Consider the following 14,407-nt stretch of genomic DNA (forward strand, 5'->3'; position numbering starts at 1 on the left):
CAAGTCACATAGAATGGCTCTCAGTGGCAGTGATCGGTCGCAGTGCTCATTGTGAATAGCAGAAGAATTTAATGGAGTCAGTGAGGGTGCTTATAGTACAGCAGCCATTGTAAATGATATTAAATTAGATGTTTACATATTGTCGAATTCTATCATTAATAATGATGGAAACTAAAATCACAATAGCCTATGCATTTGTACACAATTAATTGTGCAGCCATAATCAGGTCAGAACCATAAAATGCATTCTTTGCATTTTTTGTGAGGTTTACTGATAGCACATGCATAATAATAAACATATGACGCCAGTGGGGTTGAACCCACAGGACTTTGACACTTCTAGAAGTGAAATAAACAGATTTATTCTTGACAAGAATGCAGTGGCGGTCAAAGTTTTGATCCCACCCTGTTGCTCAAACAGAGCAGCAGGTTTATTTTATTTATTTATTTATTTAAAAGGGACAATGTACAGTTCAAACATAAATGTCACCATTTGATGCACCGTACCAGATTATAGCTGCAAGCTAATTCGCATCTGTAGTCCCTTGGCAGGTCAAAGCAAAGAAACAGCACAATAACAAACAGTACAGAGTAAAAACAACATACAAAGTTATACAAAAAAGAACACACAAGACACGAAATACAAAATTACACACAAAAGCACATCACAGGTTCAGTGAGAGTTTAACTGAACTGAATAAGAATGTACAGTGTGAAAGCTGTAAATCAAATGTGAGATTCTGTCACTTCGCACTAATGTTGGTCAAAGTGTCTGATAGCAATGAACTGAAATACAGTACCACAACTCAAGGTCACATCCATCAGTATGTTATCAACTCATTAAACAATCAAATGGAAATCAAGAGGATCTGCCGCATAGTTTAAAGCCTTTCAAATAATAATTATAAGCCTGGGTAGATGTTTTGATCAATCATAACCTCAGATTACCTTTACCATTAGATAACTTGGCCTGGTGGCTGTTAGTTTTCCTGCAGCATCTCCATTTGCTTGCATGACCAACCAGGTAACTTTAATTAAAATAACTTGCTAAAACATTTAAAATGCTAAAAACACATAATAACTAATGGTTGTTGTTTACAGCATAATTAAGAGTCTCAGTAATAGAATTGTGCTTTAAATTGTACATCTTCAGTGACAAATTGTGCATTATGGTTTCTAAAGATAAATACATATTTCCTATTCACTAGATTCAACATCAATATCAATATAATTTCAACCTTTGTTTCTGTGAATTTAGCAGTAATTTTTTTGTTTTGTGTTGTTGTTTTGTTTTTCAAAATATTAGCCGGTGGCCATACAGGCCAATAAAATTACGACAGAGCAAACTGTGAAGTGAGGCTGAGGTTACAGTGCATATGTGAAACAGTATGTAATATTTCAGATTTGGTGACCTATACTTAACTGGGAGAAGACAGACAGAGAGAGAAGACAAGAAGGACAAGGATAGAACAAGGAAGAGGGAGATCATTATTCCATTCCCAAATTATACAGGCATCATCAGTCTGGAGTGAAGGAGCTCCAGATACTGCTGTTTACACTGTGAAACTCCTTATTTAACTAATGACAGCTCCATGAATACCAGGCAACAACACACACTGCTATAAACTCCACATCACCACAACAGTCATCTAGAGCTGTAAATAACAGTTAAGGACTGAATAACACGGCCTGTTCCAGATATTTGTCCGAGCGCACAGAAACAGAATCCCTCTATGGGGTACAGGCCATCAGATTATCTTCATGGTAACAGTAACAACACAATAAAAGCACAAATTTTTGACTAAAACCCAGGAAGTGGTCTAAAGGCGTGTTGCAGGTATTGTCTTACATTGCTATGGCAACTCAGCCTTTCAAGCCAGGCTTCCTGTTGTAGTCTCCCTTAGTGATGGGTAAGACGGATTCTGTTGCCTTGTTGCTTTATCTTACGCATTGACTGAGATTAAAGCACCTGCCCGCTCACGGACTAAATCAATAACTACTGAAATGCCACTGCAGTGGCCTTGGATAAAATGTTTAGGAGGAGCCCTGCATGCTGTTGCTGCATGTCCAGTCTCCTGTTGGACACTTATCATCAACATGTCACTGATAGGGCCAGGAACAAGTCTTAATAGCTGACCTATTAGAACTAAACTTCCTGTCACCAATCCATCACTGAGGCTCTGGCTGGCCCTTTGTGTTTATAACCCAACCACCACAGCATTTGCCAGTGCGTTTCAATTATAACAGTGTGAAGCCATTATTGAAGTCATTAATTCTCACAAAAGAAGTCACTGAATTCTAAAAAAAACAAAACATTCCAGCCCATTAATTGATGAAATTGTGTTACTAAACTTTTAGTGTACACGTTGCATAATACAGGCTTCAGTGTCTTCCCCTGGCACCGCCTCCCCAGGACAATAAAAAATGTAGGTCGGTATTAATAAAATGAACAGCGCGATAAGTATTTTACACAAGTGAAATAATGGAAAAAATGGCGAATGAGGAAATCATTATCAACTGCCTGATAAAGCAGTACACTCACATTCCTGTCAGCACCTCTCTTATTTCATTCTCCTAAGTTAAAATGAGTCAGGTGCCTCTAAAATACAAATGTGTCATATGAATAGCGTTGTAACTCATCCACTAAATGCACACTCTTATGTACTGTCTGGGGCTTTACTGCGGCTATTGGATCACTCTATTGGGTATTGTATGTCATAAGAGATGATAGAGCAGTGTGATCCAGAAAGCACACAGACACACGCCTGACACAGTCACGGCCAAATCACTGGTCTGCCGGAGCCACTGCTCACCATTCAGTATGGTAAGCCAGAGATTCTCAGCCATTCTTGAGATGCTGCCCAGCCTTCCCATGATGCCATCTTGCATTCTATTCCAGTTGACACCGGCTTGATTGACAGCCGACGTCCTTGTCCTCACCTCCACTGCATGGCGATTGGCATTCCTTTGTTCTGTGTTAATTTGCAAATGCTCTGAGGATGAAAAGAGGTAATTATATGGTCACACATTGTTTAATGATGTCAGTATAATCATTTACATGTTTCATATAGAACCAAGGAGGTTTCCCACTCGTGGCAAACAATTTAAGAGAAAAGGATAACAAGGAATTTCAATAAGGTGATAGCACAAGTTATCTTTTTATGTAGCGTGCAAGTCAGGGCAAGAGTCAGTAAACCAATGTGTGGGGAAATTACACCACCCTGTGGCAAATACATGCCACATGATGCAATGGAGAAGATTACAATTACTGACTTACCAAAACAGATTTGCACTGGAACAATAATGATAATGATGAAGAAACTGAGAAGAGATGCGTAAGCCTATAGAGGAACAGAAAAGGGAGGTTTAAATAAATTATCAAATTTTTCATTCTCAAAATAGCAGTCTATAGTGTCTTTAATTTCTTATTCATGAGGAAGGTGTTATTTGCATTTTCACTTATACTGACTCAATAGATGGAGGCTAATTCAGGATACATCATATTATCAAAGGAAGACAACATAGGGGTGCAGCCTGCAGTGTGTTGAATTTCTCTATTATACTACAAATTAGATGATTGCCTTATGCCTACCAACACGAGCTGTGCACCGTTCTGAGTCATTTTCCTCAAGGCTTTTCCCATCTGGACTCTGAGCAGAGCTAAAGAACATGGCGTTACCGCATCTTCATGCTCAATCTCTACACATCTTCAGAAACAAAACAATGAAAACCATGTTACACATTGTAGATATCACGCCTCCATATTATTGTTCAACCTATACAACTACAAGCACAGCATACTGCCAGTATCATTTCCTATCCAACGCTCTAATATCAGTTATCTGTACAATAATCAGAATATTATTCATTTTTCATTGTGTCAGTTTTTCAATTAAAGAAGCACCTTTGTAAGATCTTCTCCGCCAAAATGTCCAGGTTATCGTGACGTGACACGTTCAGCAAGCCTCGGAGGCTCAGTGGATGAACGTGCCCTCGTTGTGCCAAAACAAACAAGTTGTACATTCCCTGCGAGTCAATGTGAAAATAAAAATCATGAGACTTTAACAGTGGGTTGATGGGTTGTTCACCGAGAAAGTTTCTAAATAATAACGCTGTATAATTCTGTTTGTTGTTTTTATTACACCAGGCTTAAGCCAGTGGAAGGCTAATTAAGTTTATCATGGGGTGGGTGGTGAGATTACAGCCTGAGTAAATCTGTCACCTGAGGACTGCCTGCTAGAGCTGCTCTGCTGTACATCGATATGGCCCGGCCAACCAAGGATAATGAGTCTTCTCGGCTGCTGGAGGAATAGTAGTAGTAGTCTCCCATTTTCAGTAGACCTGTAAAACAAGATAGGTGCTTGCTGTTTATCAACCTGATCGACAGACAGAGAGGTTAAGGCAATATGACAAGACAGGAACTCACCAGATGGATGGGGATCATAGTTTAATATGGAATAGTTATGATATCTCCACTGAAAATCATAACGGAGATTCAGTGCCTGCAATTGGGAGAATGAGTATTGAATGAGATGGAACAGAGACTTTCAGCAAGGGTGAAGGTTACATTATAAACTGTTATATTTTCTCCCTAGCATGGTTTGAGGGCTTCCTGTGTGACTTGATTTATGTGCAAATTTGTTCACCAGCCACATTCAAACGAATATTGAACTCCATTTATTTGACTGGGATTTTAGAGGTGTGCTTAAGATCAGATTAAAGGGACTGTCATTGTTTAACTAATGCCATATTATCTCAAGGACGGAGACAGTGAGTTACAGTAAAACCAAAGTCAACATACCTCACACAGGTGAGCGACATTGGTCTGGGCCAGACCCAGACCAGTTTCAGCTGCCAAAACATACTTTACAAGCGCTTCACCCCTGTGAAATCAATGTTTGGAAATGTTATAACAATGGCACACAAACCGAAGCTGAAGACAATTTTAGCAGTCACTATGGAAAATGATTAAAATGAGGACAAATGAAAAGTCGTTAAAATGAAAGTCCTTACCAAGAGCCCTGGAGGTAGGCCTGCAGAGCCTCTCTGATCATGTATCCAAGGTGTCCATTCCGCTCACAGACCCTTTTCAACAATCTACATGGCAGGTAAAGGATGATAAAGTATTATGGAATTTAATTACTCCATGTAAACGCTGAATGGCAAGTTGTGGATTTCACAGAAAAGTGATACGACACTGTAACATGACCTAAAATACTTTGTGATTACTCGAGGTCATTCTGAAAACAGCCACTACAACACCTTCATCTTTAAATTCAAAAGACACTAAAGTCACATTGCTAAGCAGGGTCTCTCTAAGCCAGACAATAATGCCAATGACAGTGGCATTTATTTTTAGATATGCAAATACCAGGTTCTGACCTTGAATTAGCCACTGTCATTGAAATTAGATGCCACTGAGCTGCAGGCTACAGTGCAACAGCCCATAACAAAGCTTTCTTCACCAAGCTAATGAAAGCCTCTTACATCACAGCCCTCTCCACATCCTGAGACACCCCTTCCAGGCTTCCTGTCGACAGGTACCAGGCCGCCTCCACTGAAGCGGCTACATGACCGAACCTAGACGCATTCAGAAACTGCTGGAACGCGGCCGTCTGTGGATCACATAATAAACTCCGGCTAGATATTTCATCAACCTATGTCAAATATTAAAACTTCAACTCGCTGTTAATTTTGACAGAGTGCGGGACTCAAACCTCATTCATCCACGGACTGTCTGGGTTGTTCCCAGTGAGGTGATAAATTCCCAGGTTAAACATGCCATCATCACTCCCGTTGCGTGCAGCTTGTTCAAAGTATTTCACTGCAGTTTTGTGGTCTTTCAGTATAGTGCTGTGGTACCATCCTAAACCATTCAAGGCACGAATTGACCCCTAAAGCATGGAGATAGAAACTGGTATTCATAGTAAAGGAACACACAGAAAACATACAGATTGATTAGTGCAAAGTAAACCTGTACCATTGCTGCAGCTTTCTCTAGCAGCTGAATACCGAGGGTAATGTTCTTTTTCACCCCCTGGCCCTAGAAGAGTCAACATCAATCAGTCAATCAATAACTGTCAAAACACACACACACACACATGCACACACAATTTCCAGTGTTCAATTCTTTGTAAAAAAAAATTACAGTCTTTACCTTCAGCAGTAGAATGGAGTAGTCATACATGGCCGAGGGATCCTCCATTTGCATAGCACTCCTCTCAAGCCACTTCACTGCACTTGCTATGTCTTTCGAGGCTCCATTTTGTCCCCAGAAAAGAATAGTTCCCAGGAGTTTCTAAAGGTAATCAAATTTCTTTTTTAGCCAGTTCTGTAGACCCTGACCCTGCCTACTGATAATACCTTAACTTTAACTTTATCTAAGCTATTTGTACTGCTTTTCGGCACCAAAGATACATAGTGTGTACGCGGTATCTTCATAAAAAGTAAATTGTTTTGTATATTACACATACCTGAGATTCTACATGTCCTCTCTCTGCTTGGAATTTCAGATACTGAAAGGCATCACTTGATTCATGTGTCAGGCTTTTTAAATCCTCCTCATTGTTCAGATAGATGTGGTCAGGTGGGTATTGCTTTAGGGAAGATACAGGAAGGGGAGATATTGATTTAGTACACTACTACTACTGCTACTGCTACTACTGCTACTATTACTTTTACTACTGCTACTACAACTACTGTTACTGCTGCTTCTTCTACTTTTACTACTGCTACTGTTACTGCTGCTACTACTTCTACTACTACTACTACTAATATTACTACTACTACTACTACTACTACTACTACTACTACTAGTATTACTACTGCTACTATTACTACTGCTGCTACTACTACTGTTACTGCCGGCTGCTACTACTTCTACTACTACTACCAGTATTATTACTTCTAATACTATTACTATTACTATTACTACTACTAGCACTACTAATGCTACTACTTCTACTACTACTTCTACTACTGTCACTACTGCTACTACTACTGCTAGTACTACTACTACTACTACTACTACTACTACTTAATTTTAGACCATTGAAAGTTCTGTAGTTCTATAGTAAATGTACCTTATTTTCCTGTCTGTTCCAACTGTCAATATTGCTTTGTGCCCCAGCATTGGAATAGTAGCTATAAGCCATGTCAAAGTCTTTCGGAAACCCGTCGATTCCTTGTGTGTGCTTGTACCCTACATGCATGAGGGTGAAACGGTTATCTCCCACTGCACCAATCAAACTATAGACATGACCCTGAAAGACACAGAGGCCAAAATGAGTCATCGTGACAGAAGTGCCATTACCTTTGATAAAGTAACAAGGAGGGTGTTGACTCTACCTGTTGTTGGTCCATCGAGCGCCCCAGGCCAGCAAGGTGGATGGTGGCCAGCAAGAGAGACGCTTGGTGATTTCCAAAGCAGCAGGACGCCTGCAGCAGAGCTATTAGGGTGGATGTGATTTGGATGTCTGTCTGATCCAAATTGAACATTATACCAACAGCCTGCTCAAACAAACTTGTCCTGAGGTGCTGAAGGTTGTTCATGCCCCAAGATCCTACAGATATCAGGAGATAGTTGTAAATAACTATGTGGATAATACATTAATTCTATCACTGATATTTGGATAATTCATACAATTTCTGACACCTGTTCTGAGGTCCTCCTCTTTTGTTTGCAAGAAACGGAAAAGCGCACTGTGCTTAAGTTGTGTTTCCCAGGTCCATGTCTGTTGACAGATATTCCGTCCAAACTGGCCCCACAATGTTATGAAGTGAGGGATACAGAAATCTGAAAGAAAATATTTAAAAGTAATGTTATCTCGCAGGGCCAACTGTGGTCTTGTATAGCTGTTTGGGTAGAGTATGGCACTAACACTTCCAGAGTCAATTCCCTCTGATACCACCCATAGTAAAACTGTGTGCACTCTGTAAGGTGCTTTGGATAAAAGTGTCCACAAAGTGTCATATGCGGTGTTATGTTGTGAGTATTGCTAGGTTGGTATTCAATTCAGTGATCCCTATAGAAGGGTTGCAACACCCATTAAACAGACTCATTAAAATTATATTTCACCTTTATTTAAAGCTTGGTGACTCTGAGTCACTCCCTGAAGAAAAGCTGTTGTAAATCCTTTTATTTCCTCACACTCGCGATGAGTCTTATCCAGATCCTCTAATGTCGTCTTAGGGAAAAGTGGATTTTTCACCTGTAACATATTCGTAATAACATCCTATTTCATCACACTGGGATTAACAGCAGACAAAGGTATTTACATAGATAATATCAGAACAATGGGATCACTGTGTGTAACTCATTCACAGATATTTGACTCATGATTAGAAAATAATTAACAAAAAACAATAAGACGCCGTACCTTTTTAGTTCCAAAACGATAGTATTTGATATTCCCAAAATACCCTTTGATGCCTGGCATGTACTTGCCTCCTCCAATCGCAAAGTATCCACTGGTGTCATCATAGTGGATATTGTTCTGAAATCTATAAGATATTCAATAACACTCAAACCTTTAAAACAATAATCATGATTATTGTGAGCCATCCCTTTCTGTCATCATTTGTCTAGCCATTGCTGCAATGCATACTCTTGCAGAACCTCTCAGCCAGAAAGTATTTTGCAGGGAGTCAAGCCTGAGAACTCCCAAACTAAATGATGGCAGAAAGTGTATATCTGGGTTTATGTTTTGTAATGGCAACAGTTATACGTTTTTGCTTATTTTATTTTGTCCTCACGGCTCATTTCACAATATTTGAATCAGAAAAAACGACATGTAGCATCTTTAAAAAAAAAATCATAAAATGTCTTACTTATATATATGTCTGTGAGTTTCATTATCCCATGTTGCATCCAGCATCACCTAAAAGTCAGACAAAATAAAGCATGAGATCTTGACACAGATAAATCTACTCAGCTGTGAACAACTCCGAATTGCAGTACACACTGCAATCGCCCGGAGTTTCCCAGCTGGAAAAGAACCATCTTACAGGATCTTACAGCTGTTCCTAAAGGAAACCAAACACTGCAATGCCAGGATTCCTAACTAAACTACGATGAGAGAGGATGACTGGAAGGTTTTGTCATGAGCTGGATTTGAATTGCCATTCCTTATCCCACCTCCCGGAGGCACCTACTGTGGTTCCATACCTTTGAGTCCTGTATGTAACAGTCTAATCTAATCCATTTCCACAGGGGCAACACCACATGGGATCGGAAAGCTTCATCTCCTCCAGTTGTCAAGCGTGCCTGAATTATGACATCCCCTACACAAGAGATATGACAGTCATATATTTCACCACAGGAGAAGCAAAGCTCTTTATTAATACATATTGCAGCCTGTTTCACAATCTCACGAAATACATATCATCACTCATAATAATCACATGACACTTCACTTTTATCCCCTAAACTGGTATCAGGTGTATCCACAAGCTGCTATGACCCACCTGTGTCTGTAAGCTGCATCAGAAGGGAGTCATATATATTTCTCCTATCAACATGATGGATGATGCCACAGAGTTCCCTGCGACACCACTTCAGTAGGTAGATCCACACAGATATGGTGACGCTGAAAACCAAGCAACGAAACATGATTTGACGAAAACATATTTCTTTGGCTACTGAAGCATAAGGCTGAATTTGAATCACTGTACTATCTGCTGAAAATGACTGACCTCAGCATCTTTCATCAACCATAAATAAAAAGCTTACGCTCTGATGAAGAGGCTTCATGAAGCCTATAAAGTCATTTATAATGACAGTGAAGTAAAAATAAAAGTGGGGTGTGCTGTAACAGCTGCCAGCACTGAGGAGGAAATGACCTGTGCTCCACATCAAGCTGCTGAGATCAACGCAAACCTCTCTGACTGGAACCTGATCTGGCCATACTGCTTTAAAGGATAAGTTTGCCAATTTTGGACCAGGAGTTCGCCGATTTTGGACCTGGAGTCAGCTGTCAGTTGAAACAGCGAGCTCCGTTGCTAGGCCTCTTGCTGCTAACAATGAGTGCAAATACTCTATTTCAAAATATCTCTAAAAAAGCCATTTGTAGGTTCAACAGGGGAGTTGAGAGTAAACATGACACAATTCATTATGTGCCATTACGCACACTTTCACTAATCAGGAAATGACAGAACTATTTGTCTCTGCCGCAGCAGAACCTGCTGTGGGGTGAAAGTGCGTTACTGGCGGCGTGATCTAGGTTTGTGGACGGTCAGGTCAAATTGTAAACAGAGGTGGGTAGAGTTTGGGAGAAGACTATCCACTGAGTGGAAATGGTGCGGTGCTGCTGATTTCCAGGCTGTGAATATAAATACATTGGTTGGTCGCATTTGACTTGGGAGTCAATATTGTCTGCAGGTCAAAGTACTAGAGACAAATTATATATAGGTCCAAAATCGACAAACTTGCCCTTTAAGAACACTGGCATTATATATAGCAATATATGGTGATTTGTCATCAGTGTTAGTTTTACTGAGGGTGTGTGACATTGTTTTGTATGGTAGTTAACACCTCAGTCTAAAATGTTGCAATTCAGATTTCTAAAATTTCTAAAAATTAGTGTATTTGAACTCCATGCAGAGTAACCATGGACCGAACTGAGCTGAAGCACCAGCTAAAATGAATTAAATGAGACTGGCTGTTGAGTGAAGTGTTAAGTCCAACCTTGGCTGTGTCACAGCATGGAGACGGGCTCTCTCCAGGTCTCTGTTGATGAAAGGCTGGAACTTTCGGACCACTCCAAAGCGCTCACCGGTGCTTGCCAGGGGGAACTTTAGTATATCGATTGTGTCTGTGTAGAAATAAAGGAGGCAACAATTAGATTCAGCGAGCATATTTGTCTTTGCCAGTGTCCTCTCCTGGAAAAAAAACCAATGTTTTCAGGCTTCCATTAAAAGCTTCAGGTTTCTCAGCGTGTGACCTGTGATACTGATGTAACCTGGACAGTATGCGGTATGAAAACATGACAGGTTGATTGAGGCCTGACCTGACTCATGTGGACACTGATAGATTCTGTCTCTGGTCATCTGCCACATCAGTTCAGCAGGCCATGAAGGGCACTCAGTGGGAGGTTTAGTCGGGCGTTCAGAGAGAGGCACAATCTGTAGCACTTTGTGGATCCTCACCGCGGAGTCATGGTATGTGCTGGGTTCATAGTCATCATTAAGATGGTCTAGCCAAGCGCGCACTGTCACATGCTGGACCTCCAAAATGTGCCTGTTGAAAAAGTCACGTTGATATACAAGGGATCGAGGGAATCTGAGCCGCACCTCATGGATCCTGGGGCCTCGGTGGGGTTTGCTGCTGATCCATTCCCTCCTGAACACCACCAGCCCCGTCCTCCTTGGTGGGGATATCACCACCACCTCCACCGCGAGCTGACATGGCCAGGAACATTGATACTGCACACGGATCGCTGAGCCATCTATCACTTTGTCAGGGGCAGAGTCAAACACTATGAAATTATCGTGCAGGCTGTCACCACTCTGGGACGAGGACGTTGACATGGCTTGTAACACATATTGTCCCTGTGTGAAATGAAAGATATTGAAATGAAATTCTAATTTAGGGAATGTAATGAATGTATTATTCACATCAATGTCCTGTTGGATACAGGTGAGCGTACAGTCTTCCTCATTCAAACACATCAGGCAGCAGACATATTGAGTGGACATATTTTTAAGAGGATGTTTGCTTGCTTAAAAAAATATACCAAGCCATAAAAAAAGATTAGCCATTTTCACAATAAACATATTCCTGTTATTAGGGTTATCATATTCAATCACATATCATATATATATAGTAAGTAAGATGTAATAGAGTTCCTTACCATTAATATTATAGCAGCAGCAAAGGCATATCCAAAGATGTTAGAGTGCAGCACATTCATTTTGCAACAGGAACTGTATGTTGTTCTGTTAAGTACTGTTTGTTTGACTTCAGATCAATTAAAAAAATAATAAAAATGTACATATATATTCCTTGAGTTGATTATAAATCCGTTAGACAAGTAGTAAGTAGTATATAAAATAAAGTTGCACCTCTGAAAGTATTTTCAGTGGTTGAGACGTCACTCCACAGTTTCAGTACAGGTGGCAGTTGTGGCAGCAAACACCCTGTGTGATGTGGGACTACCTGATATTCTGGTGCTGCAAGTTCAGCGATTTGCATGAAGCGCCTTTAAAGGATTACCTACCTTAAAGGCTTGGCTGGATTTGCTCTGCTGTGTGGCAGATTGACCTACATCTAGTCTAACAAAAATGGTTGTGTAAGATTAATTTTATTACTGATTCTATTGGGAACTTTCCATACCAGTGATTCATTAAAGCACAGAGTCTGACTAATTTCATAACCTCATTCAGTGCCCCAGCTTAGGCTTTGCCATCATGCTGTACGTGTCCTCTTTGGCCAACGCCCACACAAAACTTTGAAGAAATCACATCTGAGCAAGAACCTGATCTCAGAGCCAAAATTAATTACCCATGGGCGATTGATGTTAAGGCGTCCAAGTCAAGGTAATGAGGCATTGGTTACTGTTGCTGATAAGTTGTTTTAGATGACAACATTATAGATGGAGGCTGCCTCACCATCTTTGTTGCCTATATAAAGGGTGACTGCTTTTAAAATAGGCATAGTCTACAACTGTAGATGGCATATGAACCCCGTCTTAGTCAGAGGATTGGTATGAATAGTTTTGATAGGGCTATAGAGCAGCTCAAGGGAGCAAAGAAGCAAATTAAATGATAAGACATTTTACAAGTTGTTTGGGGTATTCAAAATTATCAGCCTGTGTGATCATATTCAATGGCTTTACAGGATCTATGTAATATCCAGGATAATTTTCTTAACAGTTTTGCCGCAGAACATTCTTCAATGCCTTTTGGAAAGAAGACTGGATGTAACTATACGAGTGGTTTGCCCTTGAGCAACAGTGTGAGTCTGTTTAATTTTTATATACCAGTTGCAGAATACCTAGATGAAAGCCCAATACAGTTTGGCCAAATCAGCGCCGTCCGGAGCTCCAGTGCCATCTCATCTCAGGACTCCATCCTGCCAACCCTCTCCTTGCCCGTTGGCCTTCCTCTTGCTCCCTCTCACGCTGTGCCTCTGCCTTTCCCCATGTCTCATGGCACCACCACCCTGGCCTTCACGTTCCAGGGCGGCGTGCTGGCCGCAGCAGACACCCGTTCCAGTTGCTCTGGGCTTGTGGCGTGCCCGGCCGCCCAGAAGATCCTGCCCATCCACAGCCACTTGGTGGGTACCACCTCAGGTACGTCAGCCGACTGCGCCCTTTGGAAAAGAATTCTGGCTCGAGAACTGCGGCTTTACCAACTCCGCCATGGCAGACGGTTATCCACAGGTGGGGCTGCCAAACTGCTTTCACACATGCTTCACCCATTTAAGGGAACCGAGTTGTGTGTGGCTGCCACCTTGTGTGGCTGGGATGGAGGAGAGGTAGATGGATGCCCTCATGGAGGTATAGAGAGGGGTCTGGAGGACCACACAGAAACAGACAATCAAATGATTGACAGGGAAAAGTCTGCGAGTGCCAGTCTGGAAAAGGTCTCTCTGGCAAAGGCAAAGACCCAATGCCTCTCTTCAACCATCGGTGAGCAACAGTGCTTTCCTAAAGGGAGACAAGGTTTCTCCGGACCCAGTCTGTACTACGTGTGCAGTGACGGCACCCGCCTGCAGGGAACGCTCTTTTCTGTGGGCTCAGGATCGCCCTACGCCTACTCTGTGCTGGACCAAGAGGTGCAGTGGGGGCTGACAGTGAAAGAGGCTGTTTCAGTAGCCAGGGAAGCTGTGTACAGAGCCACGCACAGGGACGCGTACTCAGGAAACTGTGTAGACCTTTATCACATCACTTCAAAAGGTTGGACTCGCAGGAACAGAGAGGATTTGAAAGAGGAGTATTACAGAGAGAAGGAGAGGCGAACACAAAAAAAAAAAGAGGAGGGAGAGACAGGATGTGACATAGTCTCAGTGAATACATGAAAGAAATAAAAATGGTATGAGGAAAGTGAGCAAATGTTTTGGATTATTTTGGAGAGACATGATGGATTCTTAGCAGCAGATACAAAATTAATGAACTGAAATAATTTGGTCCCTCTAATAAACAGCTGATGTTATGTTTGCACTTATCATAATAAATGTATTACAGCATTTACAAATTACTGGCTGACATTTCAATTTAGATGTTGAATCATTAGTAATCATTTCAAGTATGTTAGCTGATTTCAACTTACTATGTGTCTGGTTCAGATAAGCGTTAGAAGGGAGCAGAAAAAAGGAGCAGGGTGCACAACAATATGTAGCGGGGATAGTGAAAAGAGAAAAGGTCTGGAAAAAATTGTAATGAGAAGGTCATAATGTAGTGCCGCGTGG

At 41.2% G+C, this 14,407-nt stretch overlaps 2 protein-coding genes across 3 annotated transcripts; one reads left to right on the top strand and one right to left on the bottom strand.

Moving 5' to 3' along the window:
- Positions 1–408: 408 nt before the first annotated feature.
- On the bottom strand, positions 409–12,112 carry LOC139922329 (protein sel-1 homolog 3). Of its 2 annotated transcripts, none has more exons than XM_071912819.2 (24): positions 11,850–12,112; positions 11,007–11,547; positions 10,685–10,811; positions 9,466–9,587; positions 9,167–9,282; positions 8,830–8,879; positions 8,379–8,502; positions 8,078–8,210; positions 7,655–7,795; positions 7,348–7,562; positions 7,083–7,262; positions 6,474–6,596; positions 6,158–6,298; positions 5,981–6,043; positions 5,718–5,894; positions 5,488–5,615; positions 5,014–5,097; positions 4,802–4,883; positions 4,427–4,502; positions 4,223–4,341; positions 3,905–4,026; positions 3,593–3,707; positions 3,278–3,341; positions 409–2,993 (listed from the first exon to the last, which is right to left on the bottom strand). In XM_071912819.2, exons 1-24 carry the CDS (start codon positions 11,907–11,909, stop codon positions 2,716–2,718), a joined length of 3,381 nt encoding a protein of 1,126 aa, XP_071768920.2. In that variant the 5' UTR covers positions 11,910–12,112; the 3' UTR covers positions 409–2,715. The 2 variants fall into 2 exon arrangements, with proteins under 2 accessions (XP_071768920.2, XP_078141924.1); XM_078285798.1 differs by having other exon boundaries at positions 2,855–2,993; positions 3,593–3,660.
- Positions 12,113–12,667: 555 nt separating this feature from the next.
- psmb11b (proteasome 20S subunit beta 11b) lies at positions 12,668–14,017 on the top strand. The gene is made up of 2 exons (XM_071912853.2): positions 12,668–12,701; positions 12,987–14,017. The coding sequence occupies exons 1-2, from the start codon at positions 12,668–12,670 to the stop codon at positions 14,015–14,017; spliced, it is 1,065 nt and encodes a 354-aa protein (XP_071768954.2).
- The last annotated feature ends 390 nt before the right edge of the window (positions 14,018–14,407 follow it).

The sequence above is a fragment of the Centroberyx gerrardi genome, chromosome 9 (assembly GCF_048128805.1).
Source record: "Centroberyx gerrardi isolate f3 chromosome 9, fCenGer3.hap1.cur.20231027, whole genome shotgun sequence".
Classification (NCBI taxonomy): domain Eukaryota; kingdom Metazoa; phylum Chordata; class Actinopteri; order Beryciformes; family Berycidae; genus Centroberyx; species Centroberyx gerrardi.

Excerpts from the sequence above, each read along its gene's own strand:
- LOC139922329 (XM_071912819.2), bottom strand. The coding sequence starts at position 11,909 with ATGAATGTGCTGCACTCTAACATCTTTGGATATGCCTTTGCTGCTGCT. Across the intron at positions 6,597-7,082 it reads GGAACAGACAGGAAAATAAG|CAATACCCACCTGACCACAT; the intron begins GTACATTTACTA and ends TCTTCCCTAAAG. Across the intron at positions 5,098-5,487 it reads GATGTGGAGAGGGCTGTGAT|ATTGTTGAAAAGGGTCTGTG; the intron begins GTAAGAGGCTTT and ends CCTGCCATGTAG.
- psmb11b (XM_071912853.2), top strand. The coding sequence starts at position 12,668 with ATGGCATATGAACCCCGTCTTAGTCAGAGGATTG. Across the intron at positions 12,702-12,986 it reads CCGTCTTAGTCAGAGGATTG|AATACCTAGATGAAAGCCCA; the intron begins GTATGAATAGTT and ends TACCAGTTGCAG.